General features: G+C 45.7%; 1 protein-coding gene across 2 annotated transcripts in view; it reads left to right on the forward strand.

Moving 5' to 3' along the window:
• The window catches only part of WSB2 (WD repeat and SOCS box containing 2), a 33468-nt gene that overhangs the window by 14179 nt on the left and 6869 nt on the right, over window positions 1-12420 (forward strand). For both annotated transcript variants that reach the window (XM_064379754.1, XM_021675497.2), the window contains exons 3-8: window positions 4236-4477; window positions 4636-4767; window positions 9260-9360; window positions 10830-11002; window positions 12040-12150; window positions 12271-12378. In XM_064379754.1, the coding sequence (XP_064235824.1) occupies window positions 4236-4477; window positions 4636-4767; window positions 9260-9360; window positions 10830-11002; window positions 12040-12150; window positions 12271-12378 (867 nt within the window). The remainder of the gene's footprint in view (window positions 1-4235; window positions 4478-4635; window positions 4768-9259; window positions 9361-10829; window positions 11003-12039; window positions 12151-12270; window positions 12379-12420) is intronic.

Genomic DNA, 12420 nt, shown 5'->3' on the forward strand with positions numbered 1-12420 from the left:
GTCAGTTTGTAAAGCCTTATATGCAGTGTGATACTAGATTTGTTTTTAGAAGACGTGTAAATACACAAAAATTTATTGTGAAATGTTTACAATGGTGGTGTTAGGATTATAGGTAATATTTACTTTATTTGTCTCGTTTTCACATTGCTCTTATGTTTCTCTATTATTTTTATAATTTAAAATAATTTTTTTTTTAGGATGTAGAGACAAGGTCTTGCTCTGTCACCCAGGCTGGAGTACAGTGGCATGATCAGAGGTCACTGCAGCCTGAACTCCTGTTCTCAAGTGATTCTCCCACCTTAGCCTCCTAAAGGCCTAGCCACCACACCACACCTACAATTGCTATTTTAAAAGTCTTCTAAAAGAGAATTTGGGGTATTTATATTCTAGTTAGGGTAGTTACATGTTTTTTAAAAATCATATTATGTGGTGCTTTTGATATTGAGCAAATAATTGATATTAACCAAATAATTGCACTGCTTTTTGAAATAAAGTTTTTAGAAATTTTAACTTCAGTGAAGCTAAATTCTGCCAATGAATCTGTCTTGCCTCATCAGCCCTTTCCCACAGTATGATCTCCCTGCTTTACATTAACTCATCCCTTGATTCATTCGTAAACTCAAATCCAAGAGTATTTGTTGAGCATTAGGCCAGGATACCCAAGATCTTATTTCCAGTTCCAATTCTGCCCCTGATTTTGTGACCCCAGGAAAGTTAATAACTCATAAAATGGAGATTTTAGTATCTCCTTCTAGAAAAATTAAATTTATGATATTAAAATGAAATAATAAATGTGCTTTAATTCTTTTGGACTAAAGTAGCTACAGGTGTATTCCTTAATTCAAATACAGAATTAGGGTCAGGTGTGGTGCCACATGCCTGTAATCTCAGCACTTTGGGATGCTGAGGTGGGATGGATTGCTTGAGGCCAGGAATTAGTGATTAACTTGGGCAACATAGCAAGACCCTGTCTCTGTAAAAAATTAAAAAATTAGCTGGGTGTGGTGGCATGTGCCTGTAGTCCCAGCTACTCAGGAGGCTGAGATGGAAGGATTGCTTGAGCCCTGGAGTTCAAGGCTGTGATGAGCTATGATCACACCACTGCACGCCAGCCTGGGTGCCAGAGAGAGACCCTGTATCTTCAAAAACCAAAATAAATAAAACAAATACAGAAATCAGGATTTTATAAGAAATAAAACAAATGTAACTGGTGGTTCCAAGCTGTCTTAAACCTCTTCCCATAGCTTGCCTAAGTGCTGTTTCTCATGATGGCAAATTCGGGGGCCAGCACCAGGGCCAGAGCCAGGCAGGTCTGGACAGTCTGTGGAGAGGCAGCCGATTGAAATGACATTCATGGTCACATTCACATTGTTTTGCCAGAATAACAAGTGTCAGCCTATATTTGGCCATTTAGACCCAGCTGTTGGCAACAACTTTTTTTTTTTGGAGATGGAGTCTTACTCTGTCACCCAGGCTGGAGTGAAGTGGTGCGATCTTGGCTCACTGCAACTTCCGCCTCCCAGGTTCAAGCAATTCTTCTGCCTCAGTCTCCAGAGTAGCTGAGATTATAGGCATGCACCACCATGACCGTGCACCCCATCTGTAGTAATTTCGTATTATTAATAGAGATGGGGTTTCACCATGTTGGCCAGGCTGGTCTGAAACTCCTGACCTTAAGCGATCCACCTGCCTCAGCCTCCCAAAGTGCTGGGATTACAGGCATGAGACACTGCACCTGGCCAACTTTTTCTGTAAAGTAAATATTTTAGGCGTTGTGGGCCATAAGGTCTCTGTCGTGACTGTTTAACTCTGGTGTCATAGTGTGAAAGCAGCCTCAGAAAATACGTAACCAAATGCACGTGGCTGTGTTCCAATAAAACTCTATTGACAAGAATAAAATTCCATCATTTTCTACAACATAGATGAACCTGAAGGACTTTATCCTAAGTGAAATGAACCAGGCACAGAGAGACAAATACTGCCTCATCTCACTTACATGTAGAATCCAAAAAAGTCTAACTCATAGAAACAGAGAGTAAAATAGTGGTTACTGGTGGTGGAAGAGGGAGTGGGGAGATATTGGTCAAAGGTACAAAGTTCAGATAAGCAGGATGAATTAAGTTCAGAAGATCTGTTGTACAGCATGATGACTCTAGTTACTAATATGTACACTTGGAAATTGCAAAGAGAGTAGATGTTTTTGTTTTGGAGACAGGGTCTGTCTGACTTTGTTGCCCAGGCTGGAGTGCAGTGGTGTGATCTCAGCTCACTGCAACCTCTGCCTCCTGGCTCAAGCAATTCTCCCACCTCAGCCTCTTGAGTAGCTGGGATTACAGGTGTCCGTCACCACGACTGGCTTGTTTTTGTATTTTTAGTAGAGACAGGGTTTCACCACGTTGCCCAGGCTGGTCTCAAACTCCTGACCTCAGGTGATCCACCTGCCTCAGCCTCCCAAATTGCTGGGATTAGAGGCGACACTGCACCCAGCCCCTCCCTTCTAATTTTATAAATGGGCTTGGTTAAAATTCTTTCATGTATTTCACCACACAATTGACAAAAATGTGATTTACTTAGAACTTCTCAGGAGCATCCATAATATTGGGTTGGTGCAAAAGTAATGGTAGTAATTGCAAAATCTGCAGTTATTTTCGTACCAACCTAATACATAAAGAAGTTCAACTACATATGCATTGAGTTTAGGATTTCTCATGGGACCACATCTGACCTCATCCTGGCATTCAGCTTCTCATTTCCATTTCCCCCAGCTTAACCTACCAGAGTGTGGTCAGGGTCACATGGAGACCTTTGTGCCATGTTCTGCAAACAGTAAGCTTCACATTTTCAGCTCAGCACCAGGGCTGGCCAGTGCTTGTGCCTTTGAGACATTGTTTCCTGGGTGCAGTGGTGGCCAGGGCCCCATGTTTTAGCTTATTTGGGCCTGTTTCACTATAAGTGGAATTGTAGGAGAGGGTTGGGCTAAGAGATCTTCAGGACAGGAAACCTCTACCCGGCCTTGTGAATTCCTTTTCTCTGTTGACTGCCTTGCTGTTTGATTCTTGTGTGCGTTACCATCAGGGAAGTAAATGAAAGAGCCTCATTAATCAGTTGGAACATAGTGAGTGAAGGTGGAAATTAACATGTACCAAACAAACAGTGTTGGCAAGACAGGGGTTTATTTTCCAGCTCCTTGGGGATTTCTAAGCTAGAGAGAAGGGAACTCATCAGGCAGGAGAGTGGCAGATGGTTATTCAGGCTCTAAGTTCTGCCCTAGTTCCAAACCTACAATATGCTTTCTTACTCATGGGAAAAACTGAGTGTCTTTTTCCTTTCACTCACCAAAACCTGAGAGAACTTTCTGAGCAAGCATGTGACTCCCTGGAGCATCTGTGATTTAGTTACCCGCAAGGTAGGTCACCCCATTGCAGGGCTGTCACAAATAGGTTGAGCCAAGGCCAGTGTAGCCCATGTTACATCAACTCTTTTTTTTTTTAAGATGGAGTTTTGCTCTTGTTGCCCAGGCTGGAGTGCAGCAGCGTGATCTTGGCTCACTGCACCCCCCGATCCCCCAGGTTCAAACAATTCTCCTGCCTTAGCCTCCCAAGTATTTGGGTGTACAGGCTTCCCACCACCACACCCAGCTAGTTTTGTTTTGTATTTTTAGTAGAGATGGGGTTTCAACATGTTGGCCAGGCTGGTCTTGAACTCCAGACCTCAGGTGATCCGCCCTCCTCAGCCTTGCAAAGTGCGGGGATTACAGTAGTGAGCTACCGCATCTGGCCTACATCAGCTCTTAAAAAGAAGCAGAAAAGTCATAGCAGATTGCACCAAAGGCCAACTTGTTTATAGGATTTAAAGTCTTATGTGGCCAGGCGGGGTGGCTCATGCCAGTAATCCCAGCACTTCAGGAGGCCAGGGTGGGCAGATCACTTGAGCTCAGGAGTTCAAGACCAGCCTGGGCAACCTGACAAAACTCTATCACTGCAAAAAATACAAACAAAGTTAACTGAACCTAATGGCACATGCCTGTAGTCCCAGCTACTTGGTGGGGTCTGAGGCAGGAGGATCAGTTGAGCAGGGAGGTCAAGGCTGCAGTGAGCCATTATCGTGTCACTGCACTCCAGCTTGAGTGACAGACCCTTCTCTCCATTCCCCAGGACTGTTAGATGTCCCAGAATGAAAAGTTGATAGACTTGGTAACAATGGCAGACTCATTAAGAAACCTCTGCTTCCCCCAGCATCCCTAAAGGGTTTGAAGCCAAAAGCCGAAGTAAAAATGAGACGAAAGGGCGGGGCAGCCCAAAAGAGAAGACGCTGGACTGTGGTCAGATTGTCTGGGGGTTGGCCTTCAGCCCGTGGCCTTCCCCACCCAGCAGGAAGCTCTGGGCACGCCACCACCCCCAAGTGCCCGATGTCTCTTGCCTGGTCCTTGCTACAGGACTCAACGATGGGCAGATTAAGATCTGGGAGGTGCAGACAGGTAGGTCATTTGGCTGGCACAGGGTTCTGGGAGGCTCGGGTGCATGTTCTGACCGTGTCGCTTCCCTGCCCCACTCGTGTTGCCCGAGGGGTGTGGCCGTGGCAGGCACACCTCGTACCACCTCTCTGGCTGACTGAGTCCCCCTGCTCCCATGCCAGGGCTCCTGCTTTTGAATCTTTCCGGCCACCAAGATGTCGTGAGGGATCTGAGCTTCACACCCAGTGGCAGTTTGATTTTGGTCTCCGCATCACGGGATAAGACTCTTCGCATCTGGGACCTGAATAAACACGGTATGGGAGGTGAAGGAACTACTTGGCAACTCCAGAAATACTGTATTTGCTTTCTTCATTTTACTAGTGTCATTTTTATCTAAAACAGTGTTTCTTGATATTTTTTTCTGTGATTGCCCCTTAAGGAGGCTTTTTAGACAGTTTTTTTTGAATCGCTCCTGTCTGCCCCAAAGATAATATTGTACCAAAGAGAGTTTGATACCAAACATATAATGTGTGTCTATTTAGGATATTTTAATACTAAAGATATATCGCATATCTACTTAGGTGCTGAATGCATATCTATGCTTTACATGTAAAAAAATGTAAAATTTTTTTTGGCTACCAAGAACTAGTTTTTACCCTCTTGGGGTGAATTGCCCCTGTTAAAAATACTTGATCTAGAACAGGTTTTCTCATTGGCACTGTGGATATTTTGGGCTGGATAACCCTTTGTTGTGGGCTCTCCTGTGCATTCTAAGACACTGAGCAGCATGCCTGGCCTCTTGTCTTTTGATGCCAGGAGCATCCTCTCCAGTTGTGACAAGCAGAAATGTCCCCGTGTCCTGTGAAGGGCAAGGTCTCTCCAGGTTGAGAACCACTGATCTAGAAGTCCCTGTTGGGTGCTTCCTGTGAGAAACGGAGACTTTCTTTTTGAAGCAGACTCTAAGCCTAGAATAATTCTCTAAGGCTACAGGGTGTCAGGTTTTGTGAAATTCTGCCTTGAGCAAACTATATATGGGGGTAGCCCAGTAAGGAATTCTGTACATCTCTGGTTTGATCCTTAACTAGAAAGGTGACGTAAGAGGCCAGGTGTGGTGGCTTATGCCTGGAATCCCAGCACTTTGGGAGGCCAAGGTGGGTGGATCACTTGAGGTCAGGAGTTCCAGGCCAGCCTGGCCAATATGGTGAAACCCCATTTCTACTAAAAAATACAAAAATTAGCTGGGTGTGGTGGTGGGCGCCTGTAGTTTCAGCTACCTGGGAAGCTGAGGCAGGAGAATTGCTTGAATCCAGGAGGCAGAAGTTGCAGTGAGCCGAGATCGCACCACTGCCAACTCCCTGGGTGGCAGAGCAAGACTCCGTCTCAAAAAAAAAAAAAAAAAAGAAAGGTGACATAAGAAAGGGGAATTTATTTCAATGCCATTTTCCCATCCCTCCAGCCCCTGGATGGATCTCAGGGGCTGGAGGGATTGGAGGGTCATGAAGAAACCACTCGTCCCCATGGTGTGAAGGCACTGGCACTCTCTCCCAAGCTATGACCATCCAGCTTCACACAGCCAGAGGAGGGACCTTTCTCCTGCCCTCTTAGCAATCAGCCTGAAAATTAGTGTCTTAGTCAGCTCAGGCTGGAAATGCCCGAGACCAGGTGGCTTAAACAACAGACATTTATTTCTCACAGTTCTGAAGGTTGTGAAGGCCATGGTTGAGGTGCTAGTAGTTTTGGTGTCAGTGAGCACCTGCTGCCTGGCTTGTAAACAGCCACCTTCTCTCTGTATGCTCATCTGGCAGAGAGATCTCTCTCTCTCTGTCAAGTCTCTTCTTCTAAGGGTACTAATCCCATTCCTGAGGCTCCACCCTCATGACCTATCGACTTCTTAAAAGCCCTACCTCCTAATATCATCACACTGGGGATTAGGGCTTTAGATGTAGGGGACACATTTAATTCATAGCAACTTGTCAAACCAACTAAGGTGGTGCATGTAGTATCCTCATCTGAAGACATCTGATCACCAACATAACTCTAGGTGGTTTCTTTTTTTTCTTTTTTGAGACAGAGTCTTTGTCACCCAGGCTATTGTGCAGTGGCGCTACCTCAGCTCACTGCAACTTCCGCCTCCCAGGTTGAAGCGATTCTTGTGTCTTAGCCTCCCAAGTAGCTGGGACTACAGGCATGAGCCACCACACCCAGCTAATTTTTTGTATTTTTAGTAGAGATATGGTTTCACCATGTTGGGCAGGCTGGTCTCAAACTCCTGACTTCAAGTGATCCGCCTGCTTCGGCTTCCCAAAGTGCTGGGATTACAGGCGTGAGGTACCACGCCTGGCCTACCTTAGGTGGTTTCTGCCCAGTACTGTGGAACCTGTAATCACACAGTCTAAGGTACTGCTGATCAGGACAGCTTCTTCAAGATAGTGCCTTTTTTTTTTTTTTTTTTGAGACAGTCTTGCTCTGTTGCTCAGGCTGGAGTGCAGTGGCACGACCTCAGCTCATTGTGACCTCTGCTTCCCGGGTTCAAGCAGTCTTGTATTGATTGAGAATCCGGGTTCAAGCAATTCTCATACCTCAGCCTCCCGGGCAGCTGGGATTACAGGTGTGCACCACCATGCCTGGCTAATTCTCGTATTTTTAGTAGAGACAGAGTTTCACCATGTTGGCTAGGCTGGTCTCGTACTCCTGACCTCAAGTGATCCGCCCACCTCAGCCTCCCAAAGTGCTGGGATTACAGACATGAGGCACCCCGCTCAGCTGGTAGTGCCTTTTTAAATACTGGCTTAATGCGTGTACTGAGGCAGCTTGCCATCATCTCAGGAAGGTCCATGCAGTGGCTCTGGAAATCACTTGATGATTTGGAAGGAAAGACCAAATGAGAGTGACTGAGGGTGGACGGGATGGAGTAGGCCAATTATGAGAGCTTTTCAAGTAGAGGAGTGGGGAATAAAGTTGTGTTCCCAGCTGCCAGGTGCTGCCCCACTGACCTGACATGCCTTAATTTATTCAGTACTCACAGCACCCTGAGATCTGACAGCTGAAGAAACCATGATTGACCTTTATTTTTCTGAGACAGAGAACTCGGCTCATTGCAACCTCTGCCTCCTGGGCTCAAGTGATCCTCCTGCCTCAGTCTCCCGAGTAGCTGGGACTACAGGCACCATGACTAACTTTTAAAAAATATTCATTAAAGCACTTTGGGAGGCCAAGACGGGTGGATCACTTGAGGTTAGGAGTTCAAGTCCAGCCTAGCCAACATGGTGAAACCCCGGCTTTACTAAAAATAGATAAAAATTAGCCAGGTGTGGTGGCAGTTGCCTGTATTCTGTGCTACTCAGGAGGCTGAGGCAGGAGAATTGCTTGAACCTGGGAGGCAGAGGTTGCAGTGAGCTGAGATTGTGCCATTGCATTCCAGCCTGGGCAACAGAACAACATTCTGTCTCTAAATAAATAAATAAAATAATAAAAGTAAATAAAAATATTAATTTTTATAGATCCATACATCCACATAAACTTCAATAAATTCCTATATATGACCACATACAGGCTTATAAAATTCTTTTTTCTTCTTTCTTGCTTGGCTCTTTCCTTCCCAGTTGTCTCTCTTGCCCTTCCTGCTGTCGTCATCCTCCCCTCTTCCCCTGCATCCCGGTACCCCGTGTTAGGAGCCTAGTGTATATCCTTCCATATTTTTCTATTTGTATCATCCTATGCACACACGTGCTTGCATTCATGGGTTTTGGGTCATTGTTTCACAAAAATGGAATCATATATCTTCATGTTTTTTTCTTGCATCTTGCATTTTTCATTAAACGGTACCCCATGGAAAATCTGTCTCTAATTGCAACTGCATTAATGGGGTAGATATACCACCATTTATTCATCCATCCCCTATATGGATGGGCATTTTTTTTTTTTTTTAAATAGCAAGAGCTGGAGAGATGGTGAGTCACCCTGGGTTACGTGCTGAGTTAGCAGGGGAGCCAGGATTCAGCTAGAACCTGTGCCCCTAATGACTCCACACTGCTGCTCATCTGGACATCCTGGCAGGGTTGGGAGGGTGACAGTCTGAAGCAGGAGCCTAGTGACTACAGGGAAACCATTACAAAGTTTAAATGAGGGAGAGCTGAAGATAAGCACTCTCTCAAAATAGGGAAGGATGCTTCAGGGTACTTGAGGTGGTTGGGGAACCTAAAAAGAACATTCTCTGCTATCAAAGGGTCCCTTTGATATGGTTTCCTATGAGGAAACCTTTTAAGACAATTCAAGATTATATAAAAAAAGTGATCAATACCCGAGGTCAGGTGTTTGAGACCAGCCTAGCCAACATGGTGAAATCCTGTCTCTACTAAAAGTCAAAAATTAGCTGGCTGTGGTGGCACACGCCTGAAATCCCTGCTCAGGAGGCTGAGGCAGGAGAATTGCTTGAACCTGCGAGGTGGAGGTTGCAACGAGCCGAGAATGCACCATTGCACTCCAGCCTGGTGACAGAGCAAGACTCCATTTAAAAAAAAAATTGTACCCCTCTGCCCTACTACTGATCTTGTAGATTGTATTGAAGCTATAGGTAGTAGTTTCCGTGGGGAATTAGAATATCATATTCACAGATTACGGCTGTTTAAATGACAAATCTGGTCCTATTTCTTACTCTGAATCAAAAATTGGACCCTTGGGCCCAGCTGATAGGAGCCAATGTGTGTACTGGGCAGGGGGACCATTACCATCCCAGTTCTCCCAGTTCCCCAGTCTTCCTGCTTTGTTTTGAGGGTTGACTCACCGTTTCCTTCTTTTTCTTGCCAGGTAAACAGATTCAAGTGTTATCAGGCCACCTGCAGTGGGTTTACTGCTGTTCCATCTCCCCAGACTGCAGCATGCTGTGCTCTGCAGCCGGAGAGAAGTCGGTGAGTCTCCAGCATTATTGCTTTAATTCACTGAGACATGGAGGTCTGAAGTGGTGGCCTGGTGTGTGTGAGGGAAGATAACCAAGTGTTCTCAAAATCATCCGCACATCACCCCAATGGAAGGCATGTTGATGGGCCGTGGCCGCTACCTGCAAAACTCCCTTGTGATTTGCACTTTGACATGAGCCCAAAGATAGGACGGATTTGGAAACAGATTGCTCCTATCATCAGAAGGCTGCTTCCCTTTACAAATAGGAAAACGATTGCTTTTTAAATTTATTTTCTTCTTTGAGTCTGAGATTTTAAAAGTTGCAGCCCACATGTGAATCCAAATTTCCTTTGAACCATCACATTTGAATCATCTAATTCGGATTTCCAATTCAAATCATGTCAGTGCAGTTACTTGTTGAACTTTGTCCTGCGATCCTGTTAATTGAAAAAACAAACAGGTATTAGAAATCTAAGAACAATTTGGGAGCAGTTGTTTTGAATTTTGTGTTGCATTGAACCACTTGCTGTGACTGAAGGGAAGGTGGAGAGCTCATCATTTGGTACAGCCCAGGTGGTTCATCATTCATTTGCGGTTTGGAACTATGAGGGCTTTCTTAAAGGAATGAAAATAAAATCCTCCTCTTAATCCTTCTCACAAAGGTTTAAAGTGATGAGCTAGGTCAGAGGCACAGTCTTGGGACAGGTTTCTGTGGTTTGCAAACAAGGTGGGGGTGTAAAAATGGCTTGGCAGCCTGCCACTACTTTGTGGGGTGGCCCAAGTTCCCATCTGACCCTTTTAAAAAAAAAATTTGAGGCAGTCTTACTCTTTTGCCCAAGCTGGAGTGCAGTGATGTGATCTCAGCTCACTGCAACCTCCACCTCCCAGGCTCAAGTGATTCTTGTGCCTCAACCTCCTAAATAGCTGGGCTTACAGGCGTGCACCACCATACTTGGTTAATTTTTGTATAGTAGAGATGGGGTTTTGCCATGTTGGCCAGACTGGTCTCGAACTCCTATCCTCAAGTGATCTGCCCACCTTGGCCTCCCAAAGTGCTGAGATTAAAGGTGTGAGCCATCGTGCCTGGCCACTGACCTTTATTTTTAAGTGGAATAGATAGCACATGGCTCAGGTCTTAATCAGTATGTACTACCCTATTGGTAAACAGGACTCAGAAGCAGACTCAGAAGTCTCTGCACATGTGTTTCAGCTGGGTCTTCCTAAGGCTGGCCTGGTTTATTCTCCTTTATAGTGAGCTCCTTGAGCTTGTCCATTGGTTTAAATCCTCCAGAATCCAGACCAATTACCTTGTTTAAACTGTAAGACAGGTTCTAGAAGAGCTGTAGAAAAGGGATAGAGAATCAGCATCACCTGGCCGCAGGGCCTGCACAGGGAATGGTGGGTGGTGTCTTTCCCTCCCTCCATTGGAGTCCTAGGCACTTTGCTTCTGCCCTAACGAGGCACTTGTTACTTTCCACAGGTCTTTCTATGGAGCATGCGGTCCTACACGTTAATTCGGAAGCTAGAGGGCCATCAAAGCAGTGTTGTCTCTTGTGACTTCTCCCCCGACTCTGCCTTGCTTGTCACGGCTTCTTACGATACCAATGTGATTATGTGGGACCCCTACACTGGCGAAAGGCTGAGGTCACTCCAGTAAGGACTGAATCCCTGCTATGACTTTTTTGTGGGGGGACTGATGAGAAACCTGCCTGGGATTAGACATGTCTCTTTTAGAGTCTGGGACATGGAAGGGGACGAGCTGATAAAAAGGTGGCACAGTGAGTCTCTTTTTCTTTTTTTTTTTTTGAGACAGAGTCTCGCTCTGTCACCCAGGCTGGAGTGCAGTGGTGCAATCTTGGATCACTGCAACCTCCACCTCCCAGATTCAAGTGATTCTCCTGCCTCAGCCTCCTGAGTAGCTGGGACTACAAGTGTGTGCCACCATGCCCGGCTAATATTTGTATTTTTAGTAGAGACAGGGTTTCATCATGTTGGTCAGGCTAGTCTCGAACTCCTGACCTCAGATGATCTACCCACCTCGGTCTCCCAAAGTGCTGGGATTACGGCATGAGCCACTGCGCCTGGCCTGGTTCATCCCTTCTTGTGATGCATTGTCAATTAAGCCCTCTCAATTAGCTCTGAGTGTCTTCCAGTCTCCCGATTCAGGCGGCTGTGTGTACTTCTTTGGAATCAGCATTATGAAGCCTCAATATGACTCTTTATTTCCATTTACTAATAACTGTAGTAACAAGTTCAGAAAGAGCCTCTTATCGAAACTGTGCTTTCCAAAATGAGTTGCATGTTCTGACAAACTTGGTCTTCTTTTTCCTTTTGTCTCTGTTGTTTCATGAAGCAAATAATAGGCAGTCCTATAATTATCACGTATCTTAGCCTAAAAAAGACTTGCAGTTTCTACTGTGGCATTAACGTGAGAGCTGACCTACTTTGCATAAGCAAATTGGCACAAGGAAGTGTTAGTAACCCTTCAGCCCCTCCACAGGACACCCGGAGCCTTCTGAGATGCCCTTTTTTTCCTAGTGTGTAAAATCCCAAGCTTTTCCACAAGGGGCACACAATGCATCTTGAGCCCTTTGGTGGCCAGGGCAGATTGGCTTCCTGCCTGGGGTGACGATGGAGGGTGGAGAGCAGCCATCACTCCAGGTCTGCCATCCTGTTTCTTTCCTTCTCAGCCACACCCAGGTTGACCCCGCCATGGATGACAGTGATGTCCACATTAGCTCACTGAGATCTGTGTGCTTCTCTCCGGAAGGCTTGTACCTTGCCACGGTGGCAGATGACAGGTAATGAAGGGAACTCTTTTTATGTGGCCTCATAGCAAGTGCTTGCAAGTAATGGCAGCAAGGCCCTCCTGGTCTGGCCCTGGGTCAGCTAATGTGTGGATGTTCTTTTTCCCCATCCAGACTCCTCAGGATCTGGGCCCTGGAATTGAAAACTCCAATTGCATTTGCTCCTATGACCAATGGTCTTTGCTGCACATTTTTTCCACATGGTGGAGTCATTGCCACAGGGTATGTATCTTAGCTGAACAGATGGGTGGTGGTTTCTGCTGA

This window comes from Aotus nancymaae, unplaced genomic scaffold (assembly GCF_030222135.1).
Source record: "Aotus nancymaae isolate 86718 unplaced genomic scaffold, 86718_ANA_hifiasm-v0.15.2.pri h1tg000021l, whole genome shotgun sequence".
Lineage (NCBI taxonomy): Eukaryota > Metazoa > Chordata > Mammalia > Primates > Aotidae > Aotus > Aotus nancymaae.